The sequence below is a fragment of the Salmo trutta genome, chromosome 12 (genome assembly GCF_901001165.1).
Source record: "Salmo trutta chromosome 12, fSalTru1.1, whole genome shotgun sequence".
Lineage (NCBI taxonomy): Eukaryota > Metazoa > Chordata > Actinopteri > Salmoniformes > Salmonidae > Salmo > Salmo trutta.
The window spans coordinates 1926955-1943956 of NC_042968.1; the positions used below are offsets into that span (position 1 = coordinate 1926955).

Genomic DNA, 17002 nt, shown 5'->3' on the forward strand with positions numbered 1-17002 from the left:
TTCAGAAGCAGAACCCTTTTTGCCTTCGAAAGAATCCTTCTAGCCTCTCAAAGAGCCCTTTCTTCTAAAAATGGTTCTTAGAATAAAAAAGGTTTGAGGTAGAACTCTTTGCCTTACAAAGAACCCTTCTCTTCCAAAAAGGGTTCTTCAGATGAAAATGGTTCTTGGCAGATCCCTATCCCTCCGCAAAGAACCCTATTGGAACTAATTTTTCTAAGAGTGTAGCTTAGCGCAGAACGAATGCCAGCTTAATTAAAGACCACTATGACCGTGGAGCTGACATTCCAAATCCTCCCAACCCCCATCCACCATCCGTCCACATGCTTAAAAAGATACTACTAGATTTACAAGGCTTGCTAATGCAGGCGGGCGGAAGGACGACACTTTCAGATGCTCGTCTAGTCCAGTCCACTTCAATGATTTATTGGCCAGGTGGCCACCCCAGTCTAGAAAGACAGAAATAGAGAGAGAGAAAAAGAGAGAGAAACTGAGTGTGACAGATGGATGTAGGAAGAGAGAAAGACAAACTGGGAGAAAGAGTGACAAACCGAGAGAGGAAGGGATTTAGTAACAAGCAAGAGAGGGAAGAAGAGAGAGAGACAGAGAGACGGAGAAAGAGACAGAGGGAGAAAATAGAAAATGAGGGAGAAGGGAGAGAAATACAAACAGAGAGAGGAACACAGAGATAGGTAGATGTTGCAGAACCCCTTTTCCAGGGAACCATCAGTGCTTTATAAACCAACGATTCCCCTTTCCTTCCCTGGATTTCTTCACTGTACCCAAACCAAAAACAGATTTAATGTGTTGCTCAGTTATGTATAGAGCCATGTCCTCATGGAAGGCTCTGCCACCAGAGGTTACTCAAGCAAAAAGCAAGTTTAACTTTAAAAAAACAGATAAATAACATATTGTATCACAGTGCCTCTCTTCTTTCTAAAGATTTAATTTAACTCTATTGCATATCAAAGTATGAATATGTACAGAATAAATGAATAGTGTCTAATTAGTATTTTTGTTGTCTCTTGGTGTCTTTCCAATATATAACACTTATTTTATGATTTTTTTATTTTAATTAATGTCTTATCTTATGCTGTTTTTGTAAATACTTTGTCATGAATTTATACGTTTTATGTGGAACCCAGGAAGAGTAGCTGATGCATGTGCAGCTAATGGGGATCCAAATGAACTCAACTAAACCCTCCTTCCCTCCTACTTTGTATTTATTTGTTTATTTTATCAGGTTTGTTTTTCAACCCTTCATTTAAAACCGTTGATTGATAAGCGCGAAGATGCTATCTTTTTTTAGTGCGCCTATAAGTGGACAACCCTCTTTATCTCTTCCTCCCTCCTCTCCTTTTCTCCTCTTCCTCATTTTATTCTCCCTTGCCCTCCTTTTTTTATCACTCCTCTCACCGTGACATGGATATTCTTCATTGCTATTCTCATCATCATCAATCAGACGGCATCTCACCGCATCTCTTTCACTATCCTTCTCCCTCTCTCTTTGTCTTTCTCTCCCTCTCACCTATTCCCTTGCCACCTCTCTCTCTCTTCTGTGTCCCTTTTTCTCTTCCTCCCTCCCTCACTCCGTCTGAGCTCCTCAGTCATGTGCAGTCTTTCTCTATTTTACTCTTACACCACACATGCTCTCCATCATCTTTCTCCATCACTCCCCCCCACGTTTTCTCCCTTGCACTTGATGCAGATCAATCTCCCTGGAGTGTACCGTACTGTAAAAGTCATGTCTTCATGCATTACTACAAGAGGGTAATGTACAGACTTGACTAACGCGCTGGGAACACTGTGTTTGTGTGTGTGTGAGAGAGAGAGAGTCTGCCTGCATTAATATCTGTCTGTCTGTCTCTCTCTGTATTTCCATCTGTATCTGTCTGTGTGCGTGTGTATGTTTCTGTGTGTGTGAGTTAGAGAGAGGATTACAGCGGATATTCGTTGTCTCTAATAAAACGGACAATGATTCTGTTTACTGGGATTATGGCATCGTGTAATTGAAACATTCTAGCGTAGCACGAGCCGCCAAGGAAAATAGATAGGGGAGACAGTAAGACCTGGTGCTGAGTCATTTTGTCAGTGGTCCCATACGTGCACCACGTTTCTAGGATGAAGACACCAACTGCTGACTGGCAAGACACGAAGCCGCCACTACATCACTTTATCAACAAGCCTCACCTCACGTCTCTCTGCCCCCTGTTCTGTCGATTCTCCCCCTCTCTCTTTCTCTCTCACAGCCCCCTCTATCTTTTCCTCTCTCATCTCATTTATATTGTATATCTTTTTTCCCTCCCTTTCGCTCGCTCATGGTCTCTCTCTAGGGGCTTCCACTGTTCCCATTCTCTCAATTCCTCTCAATCTTCCTTTCTTTTTTTCCCATCTCTCTGACTCTCTCTCTCTCGAGGTTACTCCTGTGTCCTCTCCCTCACTCACCCTCTTTCTAATTCTTGCTCTCTATTTCTTTCTCTCTTTAGGTGTCCTCCTCTGACCCCCCCCCCCCTCTCTCTCTAAATTCAATTCAATTCAATTCGCATGACGTAACAATGGACATATTGCCAATTTGCAATATTAACATAATCAAAATAATAATAATAAATATTGTCAACGGGACAACAGTAACAGCAATAATCAAGGGTCAAAATAGCCATTCCAGCTGATTTGTACGGGTCCAGGTTGGTTGGTCGGTCTGTCAGACATTAACAAAGGCATAGAGGACATGTGCAGGTTGGTTGGTCTGTCAGACATTAACCCTCATTTTATGGCAGGCAGCAATGTAGTGCGCTGCCAACCCACAGCTCTTTGCATCCTCACCCAACAGGACGGGTAGCCTATTCTCATCCAAGTGGTCTTTAAAACCTTGAATGAGGGTTTCAAATTTGGAGAAATTACACTCTGTAATTGTTTTATATTTTTTACATTTTGTCAGGAAATGCAGCTCTGTCTCGGGTTCTGCTGTGGTTGCACAGCCTTTCTTCTACAGCAGGTATTCCCAAACTACCCCCTTTGGGGGTACGCTAAATAAAAATATGATTCACGTTTAAAAAATAATAATTCTTCACATAAAAAAAGTAAATACATCTTCACATTTTCAAACAGTCCATTTATATTTTCCAACGGGGCTATACATTTGGGTGAGGTTTGTTCTCGCCTGAGTAGCCTCGTTTCACTGCCAAAAATAAAATTAAACCATCAGCCAATTTGAAAAATAAGCCACAGGAGGTTTTGAGTGAGAATTAAGACGACTTTCAAGTAGTAAGACATGTATAAAAGCAACAGATACCATTAATAAGAAGGGATGACCAGTGAGGTATACCTGCTGGAGTGCGTGCTACGGGTGGGTGTTGTTATCGTGACCAGTGAGCTGAGATAAGGCGGAGCTTTACCTAGCATAGACTTATAGATGACCTGGAGCCAGTGGGTCTGGCGACGAATATGTAGTGAGGGCCAGCCTACGAGAGCATACAGGTCGCAGTGGTGGGTGGTATAAGGCGCTTTGGTAACAAAACGGATGGCACTGTGATAGACTGCATCCAATTTGCTGAGTAGAGTATTGGAAGCTATTTTGTAGATGACATCGCTGAAGTCGAGGATCGGTAGGATAGTCAGTTTTACTAGGGTAAGTTTGGTGGCATGAGTGAAGGAGGCTTTGTTGGAAATAGAAAGCCGATTCTATATTTGTTTTTGGATTGGAGATGTTTGATATGAGTCTGGAAGGAGAGTTTACAGTCTAGCCAGACACCTAGATATTTGTAGTTGTCCACGTATTCTAGGTCAGAACCGTCCAGAGTAGTGATGCTAGTCGGGCGGGCAGGTGTGGGCAGCGAACGGTTGAAAATCATGTATTTGATTTTGCTAGCGTTTAAGAGCAGTTGGAGGCCACAGAAGGAGTGTTGTATGGCATTGAAGCTCGTTTGGAGGTTAGTTAACAGAGTGTCCAAAGAAGGGCCAGATGTTTACAGAATGGTGTTGTTTGCGTAGAGGTGGATCAGGGAATCACCCGCAGCAAGAGCGACATCGTTGATATATACAGAGAAATGAGTCAGCCCGAGAATTGAACCATGTGTTACCCCCATAGAGACTGCCAGAGGTCCGGACAACAGGCCCTCCGATTTTACACACTGAACTCTGTCTGCGAAGTAGTTGGTGAACCAGGCGAGGCAGTTATTTGAGAAACCAAGGCTATTGAGTCTGCCGATAAGAATACGGTGATTGACAGAGTCGAAAGCCTTGGCCAGGTCGATGAAGACGGCTGCACAGTACTGTCTTTTATCGATGGCGGTTATGATATCGTGTAGTACCTCGAGCGTGGTTGAGGTGCACCCATGACCAGCTCGGAAACCGGATTGCACAGCGGAGAAGGTACGGTGGGATTCGAAATGGTCAATGATCTGTTTATTAACTTGGCTTTCAAAGACTTTAGAAAGGCAGGGCAGGATGGATGGATATAGGTCTGTAACAGTTTGGGTCTAGAGTGTCACCCCCTTTGAAGAGGGGGATGACCGCGGCAGCTTTCCAATCTTTAGGGATCTCGGACGAAACGAAAGAGAGATTGAACAGACTGGTAATAGGGGTTGCAACAATGGCGGCGGATAATTTTAGAAAGAGAGGGTCCAGGTTGTCTAGCCCAGCTGATTTGTACGGGTCCAGGTTTTGCAGCTCTTTCAGGACATCTGCGATCTGGATTTGGGTGAAGGAGAAGCTGGGGAGGTTCGGGAAAGTAGCTGCGAGGGGTGTGGAGCTGTTTACCGGGGTTGGGGTAGCCAGGAGGAAAGTATGGCCAGCCGTAGAAAAATGCCTTTTGAAATGTTCGATTATCATGGATTTATCGGTGGTGATCGTGTCGCCTAGACTCAGTGCAGTGGGCAGCTGGTTGGAGGTGCTCTTGTTCTCCATGGACTTTACAATGTCCCAAAACCTTTTGGAGTTAGAGCTACAGGATGCAAAACCAGGATGTTTTTGTGCTGGTCAAGGGCAGTCAGGTCTGGAGTGAACCAAGGGCTATATCTGTTCTTAGTTCTACATTTTTTGAAATTGGCATGCTTATTTAAGATGGTGAGGAAATTACTTTTAAAGAATGACCAGGTGTCCTCTACTGACGGGATGAGGTCAATATCCTTCCAGGATACATGGGCCAGGTTGATTAGAAAGGCCTGCTCGCAGAAGTGTTTTAGGGAGTGTTTGACAGTGATGAGGGGTGGTCGTTTGACCGCGGACCCATAGCGGATGCAGGCAATGAGGCAGTGATCGCTGAGATCCTGATTCTAAACAGCAGAAGTGTATTTGGGCAAGTTGGTCAGGATAATATCTATGAGAGTGCCCGTGTTTGCGGATTTAGGGTTGTACCTGGTGGTTTCCTTGATAATTTGTGTGAGATTGAGGGCATCTAGCTTAGATTGTAGGACTGCTGGGGTGTTAAGCATATCCCAGTTTAGGTCACCTAACAAAACAAACGTTGCAGAGTTATGTGCATCCTTTCAAGCACACCTTCTCATTAACCTGTGGTGAGTTATTCACAATATTCGATGAACAAATAAAGTTTTATATGTAAGATGGTTAAATTAATTGCAAAATTATTGACTATTATTATTTGTGCCCCGGTGTGTGTGTGGCAGGCCTACAATCATGGCAAAAAAACAACTTTTTAGAGTGCGCTGACCCTGGTGCTAGAGGGGGTATACAGCTGGAGGTTGAATGTTTGAAGGGATACGGGACTATAAAAGTTTGGGAACCACTGCTCTACAGGGAGCCAGGCTTTCCTGTGTCTACCCTTCTCAGTGGCAAGGCTGTGCCCACTGAGCCTGTACTTTGTCAAGGTTTTGATCTTGGTCAAACCTTTAGCCGTGGTGTACAGTACTGTCAATTTAGGGCCAGATAGCACTCCATTTTGCTTGTGCTTCCCAATAAATAATGTCATTTTGTTTTGACTGTGTTGTATTTTGGTTTATTCTGATTGATTAGATGTTCTTGTCCTGAGGCTTCAGAGTGTTAGTAGAACAGGTTTATGAACTCAGCCCCAGGACCAGCTGGATGTGGAGACTATATTCTTTGCTCAGATCTTGGCATTGCAGGGCTTGGTAATGTTAATGTATCTTAGATGTTTCCAAAACTGCCATGAAGTGTAACTGGTTCAATGACACATTCAATTCGTTTTAGCCAATTTATTTCAATTTGAATTAGTTTTTTAATGGTGTAGAATGCCCTGCGTGCTTTCTCTCGGTTCATTCACTGCCTCATTTAGGTGTCCAGTTGAGCTCATTTTTAAACATAAGAAATTGTAGTGTGTGCAGTGCTCTATATATGTTGTACCAATTGAGAATTTGTCCTAATTCCCTGAGATCTGGATATTCCCTGGAAAATCATTATTTTTGACTTTTTGGGGTTAGCAGGTCCAGGCTCTGCTGTGGGTGACAGCAGGCACAGGTCATCTGCGAACAGCAGGCATTTAACCTCTGAATTGTGGTGACTAACAGCAGGGGCTGAGGATTTTTCTAGAATTGTGGCCTAGTTTATGTAAATATTAAAGAGTGCAGAGCTCAGATTGCAACCCTGGCGAAGGCCCCGCCCCTGCTTAAAGAACGATGTTATTTTCTTGCCAATTTTGATGCTGCACTTATTACCAGAATACATTGATTCAATGATAGCATCAAATGCTTTTTGGAAGTCGATAAATCGAGTGTACATTTTGGTATTATTTTGATGGAGTGTGTTGGGTGTAAATATGATTGGTCGTGCGATGTTTTGGTATAAATCCAATTAGCCTTTTATTCAATACATTGTGCTTATTAAGGAAGTTTAGAACTCTTGTATTTATAATACTACAGAAAACCTTCCCCAGGTTACTGTTCACACAAAGGCCTATGTAATTGAAAGGATAAAATTTGTCTCCGTTCTTAAAGCTTGGGGTTATGCGTCCTCGATTGCAGATGTCAGGGAAATAACCTACACTCAAATGAAACAGTTTTAATGTAGCCAATTTAAATTTTGCACTAGTGAATTTGAGCATTGCATTTAGGATGCCATCAGATCTGCATGCTTTTTTAAATTTGAGGGCCTGACATTTCTTATAGAGCTCCTGGTCAGTAATTGGGAAGTCCAATGGATTTTTCATGAATTTGGCAACTTCTCATGAATTTGGCATTGTTCTGCATTTGCATCAGTTTGAATGGTGTTGTAGAGTGTTTTAAAATGGCTTGTCCAATATGTCACCATTTTGTATTGTTCATTTCTCTAGTTTAGATTTTTTGTAGGTTTTTCCAATTTTGCGAGAAGATGTTTGTGTTTATGGACTCCTCAATTAGTGTCGGCTGCTTGAAGTTGTACTGTGCATTTTTGGTTCTGAGTGTACAGTACATTTATAGTTTTAAAGTCTCACAGTAATTAGGGCGTAATTCACCATTATTTGGGTCTCTGTGCTTTTGGCTTGATACTGTTTAAATTTTTTTCCTTATAATTTGACAATCTGCATCAAACCAGTTTTCATCTGTGGTCTTTTTTGGTTAGTTTTTTTTTAACAATTTCGGTTTTGCTTCTTTTGCCAGTTTCCTGAATATATTGTTGATGTTTTTTACTGCTAGATGTAGGCCTTCTTTACTGTGAGTGGATGTGGTATCCAGAAAATTATCTAAGAGTGTTTGAATTTTTTGGTTACTGGTTGCTTTCTGGTATTCTTCTGTGCTGTTTTGGGCCCATCTGTATGAATTTCTGATTTTGTAAAGCTTACTGGGCTGTGAATGTGTGGTTGTTTCCATGTCTGTTCTTTTGAGGAACAAGGTAATTTGGCAGTAATCAGACAGAGGCCTTAGTGGCTTGACAGTGAAGGAGGTGGGAAAGAAATGGTCTATGTCTGTAATCATATAGTCTACTATGCTGTGGACAGGAGGTGAGCAACAGGTAAATCTCCCCAAAGAGTAACCTACCTTTGACAAAGTAGAGACCCAGGCTTCGACAGAGCTGCAACAGATCCCTTCCATTTTTGTTGATGGTTCTGTCACTGTTGTTTCTATGGGGGAGATTACGACAGTTGGAAACAGTATGGCCTGTAAGAAAGTCCTCCCCTCGTGTGGTTGTTAGAACAGGTAGTGTTCCTGTTCGCTCATTTATGTCCCCACAGACGAGCACATTTCCCTGGGACTGGAAATGGCACGTCTCTTCCTCAAGGACGGGGAATATCTCATTTGAGTGATATGGGGATTTTGGGGGGGATATATTTTGTGCAAAAGAACACATATTTTTCTGTCAGTACAAGTTTTTTTTTTTTTTTTTTACCAAATGTGATATTTACCCATTTTGCGGGGATCAATTAGATTTTGAAGTTTGGTTTTGTAGCAAATGATCAATCCTCCAGATTCTCTGCCTCTATTGACAGAGCTGTGTTTCTGTGATGGCACAATTACCTTTCTGTAGCCTGTGGGACAGTGAGTGACAATGTCTGCCTTACACCATGTCTCCTGCAGAATGATGATATCAACATATTTAAGATTTTTTTTTACTAGTGCTAAACTCTTTGGTCCAAAGTTTGATGAGTTCAGGCTCTCAATGTTCCACATGCTCACTGATAGCGATTTCATGTCACAAAAAGAAAGGGGGCAAGGTCTGGGTCAGTGTGGGTCAGTGGGGCGGAGCGGTGTTCGGGGTGGTGAGGGGTTGCAGCTTCTCTCTCTCATCTCTCCCTCATTCAGGCTTTACAAAGAATCAATTTTCTTCCAAAAATGGTTCTTAGGATGTTAAAGGTTCTATATAGAACCCTTTGCCTTAGAAAGAATCCTTGTCTTCCAAAAATGGTTCTTCTGATCAAAACAGTTATTGGTAGAACCCTATCCCTCTTCAAAGAACCATTGGAACCCTTTTTTCTAAGAGTGTAGGTATTCTGCTCTAAGGAAGTGAGTGATTCTAACAGTGAGAAGGTTCAAGCTTGCGCACTCAGATATTATAATTTACTGGATTCCAGTAGCCCAAAGCACTTTACCTAGGCTTACTAGCGCTGACAACTTCTTTATTGAGGAAAATGTACTGACTACGACTGTGATATGTGGTTGTCTCACCTAGCTATCTTAAGAAGAATGCACTTACTCTAAGTCGCACTAGATAAGAGCATCTTCTAAATGACAAAAATATAAAATGTACAATTACCAGGCCTTGGTATCAACTCCACGATCTACACTCCATCTCCCTTATCGTCCAGATCTCTTTGAAATACGGCCATAACATAGTCTATAATTACATAGCCATTGCCAATAAAGACAATATTCAACGGTGGCTTAAGGCTAACGTCATGTGAACCCTACCGTTTGTGGCCCCATACGTCTCGTGGCATCGTTAGCTCTGCATTAGCATCCTTTGCTAATAAGTAGCCTATTAGCGTAATGGCGGCGCGGTGTGATTTGCAGCAGTGTAATTCTACTACGGTGCTAGCCATTGGACCTAAAGGCTAGTCAGTCATTCTCCGTGGATAGCTTCTGACATGTTAATTACACACAATTAGTGCTTAGCACGACGCTAACGGCTGCGCCTCGTGGCATCCGATCCATCATATTGACATATCGGTTTTCACATGTCAGGTGTGACGTCTCTCTAGCCCCTTGTCTTTATGCTCCTGCAGGGTACTGTATGCAGGGAGAGGTTCCTGGGATAAGCTGTAGAGAAAGTGCACTGTTTTGAGGCTGGGGTTTTATCCCACAAAATTAATTGATTATCAAGCGGCTTAGTATTGTTTTCTTACGTCTTAAGACATAATATAGGTCTTAAGACATAAAGAACAATACTAAACCACTGATCATGATTCAAGGTTTCTCCTCCTTTCATTTTGTTGCTGGGACCATTGTTGTGATGGCTCGCCTATCTCCTTTTCTGCTTTCTTACTCTTCCCTCCACCCTCTCTCTCTCACTCTACCTCCCTTTCTTGCATTATTCCATTAAAACCTCTTACATCTAGGCGTTCCGCCAGCGGAACCCCTAACCAACAGCCAATGGGATCGCATGGCGCGAAATACAAAACCTCAAAAATCCAAGAATTTCAATATTTCAAACATACGACTATTTTACACCATTTGAAAGATAAACCTCCCCTGAAACCAACCACGTTGTCCAATTTCAAAAAGGCTTTACAGCGAAAGCAAAACATTAGATTATGTTAGGAGAGTACATAGACCAAAATAACCACACAGCCATTTTCCAAGCAAGCATATATGTCAATAAACCCAAAACACAGCTAAATGAAGGACTAACCTTTGATGATCTTCATCAGATGACTCTCCTATGACATTATGTTATACAATACATGTATGTTTTGTTCAATCAAGTTCATATTTATATCCAAAAACAGCTTTTTACATTGGCGCGTGATGTTCAGAAAATGTATTCCCACCAAAAACCTCCGGTGAATTTACAAAAATACTCATCATAAACATTGGCAAAATACATAACAATTATTTTAATTATAGATACAGAACTCCTTTATGCAATCGCTGTGTCAGATTTTAAAGTAGCTTTTCGGCGAAAGCACATTTTGTAATATTCTGAGTACATAGCTCGCCATCTCGGCGAGCTATTCAGACACCCGCCAAGTTCGGGGGGAACTAAACTCAGAATTAGTATTAGAAATATTGTATTACCTTTGCTGATCTTCGTCAGAATGCACTCCCAGGACTGCTACTTCCACAATAAATGTTGTTTTTGTTCTAAATAATCCATAGTTATATCCAAATACCTCCGTTTTGTTCGTGCGTTCAGGTCACTATCCAAAGGGTAACGCGCGAGCGCAATTCGAGACACAAAAAGTCAAAATGTTCCATTACCGTACTTAGAAGCATGTCAAACGCTGTTTAAAATCAATTTTTATGGTATTTTTAACGTAAAATTGCAATAATATTCCAACCGGACAATAGTGTATTCATTCAAAGAGGAAAAGAAAAAACAGCGTGCTCGCAGGGAACGCGCGTATCCAATCTCTTTGTCCTCAGGCAGACCACTCAGTAACTGAGCTCCTATACTCTGCTCAGAGACAGGAGAAGGCTCAATCCACTTTCTGAAGGCTTTAGACAGCCAATGGAAGCCTTAGAAAGTGCAACGTAAGAGCACAGATACTGTAGTTTCGAAAGGGACTAGAAAGAAGAACTACATTTCTCAGATCCTACACTTCCTGGTTGAATTTTTCTCAGGTTTTTGCCTGCCATATTAGTTCTGTTATACTCACAGACACCATTCAAACAGTTTTAGAAACTTCAGAGTGTTTTTCTATCAACATGTACTAATAATATGCATATTCTCGTTTCTGGGCAAGAGTAGTAACCAGTTTAAATCGGGTATGTTTTTTCATCCGGCCGTGAAAATACTGCCCCCTATCCATATCAGGTTAAAGATCTGTCTCTTCTTAAAAACTGTGAGAGGAGATGCTTCTACTACTTGGCTATGTGGGAACACTTTATTTGAAGGCTACCTATATAAGGATGTCATAACACGTTTATAACTCATACATAACTCATTAATTAACACTATTTTCCCCCTTCACTCAGACGCTCCAGTCCTGGACCCGGTCTTTCAGGATGTCCGTTCACCCAACTACCAATTTGTGACGTTGCGCTGCCTCATTCAGAAGTCCAACCCGGCACGTGTGGCCAGTGTCCGCTGGGTCCGAAACGGCGAGCCCCTGTCCTCCCTGACCCCGAACCCGCAGGAGAACCCGCAGCTGAAATTCAAGCTGGACCCCAGCAACAACGGCACATATGAGTGCCGCGTCAGCAACGGCGTGGGCAGCTCCACCTGCACCTTCAACGTCTCGTGTGAGTACCAGAAGACGTTGGAGTTCCTGGTAGTGTTAGGGTCAATTCCATATCAATTCAGTCCATTCAGGATGTCCAATTTAGGATTGCAGTGTTTGGTTTTCAACAGATATAATGGGACCCATATAGTCATGGCTACAAGATGAAAAGAGAGCAGTTACTCTTGTCATAAAATATAGGACTGAAAATGAAGTGCATTAAAACTTTTAAAACATTTACAAATAGGCATCTGACACACAATTCCTAAAGTACCAAACCAACCAACTAAAACTCCCCCACCCTCTTCTCCTTCCCCCTCTCCTTCTTTCTCTCTCCCCCAATACTGTAGCCCGTCCATACAACGCAGAGTTTTACTTTGATACTCCCAACCCCATCCGCATTCAGAAGGTCAACAACTACTCCTACAACCTCCAGTGGACCCAGAGAGAGCCGGCAGCTACAGACCGCATCATCGGCTACTGGGTCAACGTCCGCACGGTGGGACGCACGCACGCACACACACACACACACACACACTGCAGAAGGAGCCTCACACACACTGCAGAAGGAGTCGCACACACATTGCAGAAAGAGTCTCCCACACATTGCAGAAGGAGCCTACACACACACACACACACACACACACACACACACACACACACACACACACACACACACACAAACACACACACGAACACGAACACACACTCACTGACTCACTCACTGACCCACTCACTCAGGAGCACTATATTGAGTGTTGTGTGAAGTGAAATAAGTGAACGTGGGCCTTCATAATTTGAGCCAGGGGAATAGCTGAGGCTGTGTTGGGAGTGGACAGTGGATCGATGGGAGCTTGTACTGCATTAACAACACTCTCTGAGCAGCCAAGATCCAGAGTGACACCTCTCTCCACCCTTCTCTTCCTCTCCTCCTAGCTACATGCCTCTCCTCTCCCCTTTCTCCTCTTCCTCTCTATCATCCCCTCTCCATGCTTTCCTCTCCTCTCCTCTGCTCTGCTCTCCTCTATTTTATTTTCTTGTCCTCTCCTCTATTATCCTTTCACTCCCCTTCTCTCTTCCTCTCCTCTCCACCCTCTCTCATCCCCTCTCCATTCTTCTCATCTCCTCCACCCTCCTCTCCTCATGCTAATTGAGGACAGATAATCTCTGACAGATACAACCTCTTTATAAAGTTGGCAGTCCCACCTCCAGCCCCCCTGTTCCAGTCTCCTGCTCATCAAAACGCATATCCTCCCTAATCACGACAGTGGCAGTGTCACACGGAAAATGACTCCATTGTTGTAACAGCGGGGTGGGCGGTTTCAAATGTGAGAAAACAAGGGGGTTGTTTTTTTCGCAGGTTGACGTTTATTGTCATAAGTCTTGCCCTGGAGGCAGAACTGAGTGGTTTCCACTAGATAGGCCAGAGCCAAAGTCAGATTTGACTATATTAAATGTAGCTGAATATAATTCGACAGGCAGCTAAACACCTCGCTATTATCAAACCTCTGGAGACAGGATTTCTATTTATTGAGTCAAGAAAGGGTGAAACTGAGAAAAGGAGACAATCACCAAAACTCATGAGTCCATGCATTTTTTTGTTTTGTTCAGAAGTAACCTCCAACAGTTTGGTATAACCTTGTTCAGAAGTAACCTCCAACAGTATGGTATAAAGCCTTAACAAAATGACAGCTAAATACAGCTACAACCAAAGTTTCTAAATGTACAGTACCAGTCAATAGTTTAAACACACCTGCAGTACTTATTCCAGGGCTTTTCTTTATTTTTACTATTTTCTACATTGTAGAATATTAGTGAAGACATCAAGAACTATGAAATAACACATATGGAATCATGTAGTAACCAAAAAAGTGTTAAATAAAAATATATTTTATATTTGAGATTCTTCAAAGTAGCCACCCTTTGCCTTGATGACAGCTTTGCATACTCTTGGCATTCTCTCAACCAGCTTTATGAGGTAGTCACTTACTCATGAATGCATTTCAATTAACAGGTGTGCCTTGTTAAAAGTTTATTTGTGGAATTTTTTACTTCTCAATGTATTTGTTTCAATCAGTTGTGTTGTGACAAGGTAGGGTTGGTATATAGAAGATAGCCCTATTTGGTAAAAGACCAAGTCAATATTATGGCAAGAACCGCTCAAATAAGCAAAGAGAAATGACAGTCCATCATTACTTTAAGACATGAAGGTCAGTCAATCTGGAACATTTCACAAACTTCAAAAACTGAAAGTTTTATGTGCTATGATGAAACCGGCTCTCATGAGGACCACCACAGGAAAGGAAGACCCAGAGTTACCTCTGCTGCAGAGGATAAAAGCATTAGAGTTAACTGCACCTGATTGCAGCCCAAATAAATGCTTCACAAAGTTCAAGTAACAGACACATCTTAACATCAACTGTGCAGAGGAGACTGCGTGAATCAGGCATTCATGGTTGAAATGCTGCAAAGAAACCACTACTAAAGGACACCAATAAGAAGAAGAGACTTGCTTGGGCCAAGAAATGTTTTATCCAAATTTGAGATTTTTGATTCCAACCGCTGTGTCTTTGTGAGATGTAGAGTAGGTGAACGGATGATCTCTGCGTGTGTGGTTCCCACCGTGAAGCATGGAAGAGGAGGTGTGATGGTGTGGGGATGCTTTGCTGGTGACACTGTCATTGATTTATTTAGAATTCAAGGCATACTTAACCTGTCTGGGAACCTGGGACGCTTGCGTCCCACCCTAGTCAACAGCCAGTGGAATCGCGTCGCGCGAAATACAAATACCTCATAAATGCTATAACTTCAATTTCTCAAACATATGACTATTTTACACCATTTTATAGATACACCTCTCCTGAATCGAACCACGTTGTCCGATTTCAAAAAGGCTTTACAGCAAAAGCAAAACATTAGATTATGTTAGGAGAGTACCCTGCCAAAAATAATCACACTGCCATTTTCAAATCAACTAGCATGCATCACAAAAAACACAGCTAAATGCAGCACTAACCTTTGACAGTCTTCATCAGATGACACTCCTAGGACATCATGTTACACAATACATGCATTTTTTGTTCGATAAAGTTCATATTTATATATAAAAACAGCATTTTACATCGGCACGTGACGTTCAGAAAATATTTTCCCTCAAATGTTTCCGGTAAATCAGCGTTACAATTTACAAAATTACTATTCGAAAACATAGTTAAAATGTAATATTGTCATTCAAAGAATTATAAATTAACATCTCGTGAATGCAACCGCATTGCCAGATTTAAAAACAACTTTACTGGGAAATCACACTTTGCAATAAACGAGGTGCTATGCTCAGAAAAATAGGCTAGGCGATACAGGTTAGCGCCATCTTGGAACCATCTAAAATCAAATATACTATTGTAAATATTCCCTTACCTTTGATTATCTTCATCAGAAGGCACTTCCAGGAATCCCAGGTCCACAACAAATGTAGTTTTCTTCGAAAAAGTAAATAATTTATGTCCCAATAGCTCCTTCTTGTTAGCGCGTTTTGAAGGCTACTCATAATGTACTGAAGCGCGCGGGACGTCACGAGTTCCTTCTTGTTAGCGCGTTCCGAAGGCTACTCATAATATACTGAAGCGCGCGGGACTTGTCGTCATGAATGTGCAAAAAATATATATTTACGTTCGTTCAAACATGTCAAACGTTGTATAACATAAATCTTTAGGCCCTTTTTCAATCAGAGCTTCAATAATATTCATGGCGGACGATTGCATTGTCTTACTAAACGTTTCGGAAAAAGAGGGTACCCACGGGCGCCCGCGTCATAGTAGTAATGGCCCTCCCCCTATGACCAACTTTCCAGGCCTCTCGTTCGGTCAGTTTTTACCGGAGAAGACTCAAACCACTTTGTAAAGACTGTTGACATCTAGTGGAAGCCTTAGGAAGTGCTAACTGAATCCTAACTCACGGTGTTGAAGGTGATTCCACAAGTCAGATTTCCACTTCCTGCATGGAATCTTCTCAGGTTTTGGCCTGTTTTAGAAACTTTAGGGTGTTTTCTATCCAAAGCCAATAATTATATGCATATTCTAGTTACTGGGCAGGAGTAGTAACCAGATTAAATCGGGTACATTTTTTTATCCGGCCGTGTCAATACTGCCCCCTAGCCCTAACAGGTTTTACGTATGTAGTATACACTATGTTAGTATGGGTATTCGAACACAGCTAATAAGTGAAAGGAGCTCTGCATTAACACACCATGACTTCCTGATTAGCTATGTCACATGACAGAGGTCAAGGAAACATTAACTGAGCATATTGCAAACGGCCAGCAGGGGGAGACAAGCATCTTTAAGGTGAGCATCAATACCTTTGGAACAGAACAGACCGTATCGTAAACATTTCTGAAAAAAAAAATGGGCTTTTTGGTCTTAATTTAAGGTTAGGATTAGGCATTAGTGGTAGCAGTGTGGTTAGGGTTAGGTTTAAAATCATATTTTATTACTTTATGTCTGTGCCAGCGATTAACCACTCTGCAGAGCTGCCTCCAGTACATGAGTCATCTTAATAAATGCCAAATCTGCTTTGTTTTCTCTTCTTCCTCTGTCTTCTTCCTCTGTCTTGAAGCCTGTGATGAAAATACCCCCCCCCCACCAGCCCCTAACTATTGGTATTGGTTGTTGCAATATGGGAAACACATCTGAGAGTGTGTAGGCCTATGTGTACAAATTGGTTGTTTAACTTGACTGTTAATCTTGATGTTGTTATACATTAATGTATTTCCTGTCTTGGAGCTGATATGTCATGACATTACATGTGTTATTAGATGTATACCCTACATAGTATGCATTGCAATAACTACAAATAGCTACTGTAAGCAAAATGTCGACCCTGCACAGTTGCATAGCACAAAAATGCAGATGTCTGCAGTCCCGCAATTATAAACTCGACGTCAGTATACAGTACGGTCAGAGAGACGGAGAGGGTAAGGGAGGGATAGCAGAACAGAGCGGGAGAGAGAAGAAGAGAGAGAGAGAGGAAGTATCTTGATGAATTATATAAGAGCGGCAGGATTCCTCCCCCAAAAAGCACACACACACACAAACACACAAGGACACACACACATACCTGGGGGTCAGATGGGGGAGAGAGGAAATTGGGGGGCTGAATTAGCCAGCTTGCATTTGTGCGGCTGAATAGCTAATCGTCAGTTCTTTAAAACTCATACCTTACAGTAACTAAGCGTCGGCT

The 17002-nt window shown here is 42.1% G+C and overlaps 1 protein-coding gene across 2 annotated transcripts in view; it reads left to right on the forward strand.

The window, feature by feature from the left end:
• LOC115202803 (MAM domain-containing glycosylphosphatidylinositol anchor protein 1) overlaps window positions 1-17002 on the forward strand; it is a 443101-nt gene that overhangs the window by 333858 nt on the left and 92241 nt on the right. For both annotated transcript variants that reach the window (XM_029766841.1, XM_029766842.1), the window contains exons 11-12: window positions 11520-11786; window positions 12115-12263. In XM_029766841.1, coding sequence (XP_029622701.1) covers window positions 11520-11786; window positions 12115-12263 — 416 coding nt within the window. The remainder of the gene's footprint in view (window positions 1-11519; window positions 11787-12114; window positions 12264-17002) is intronic.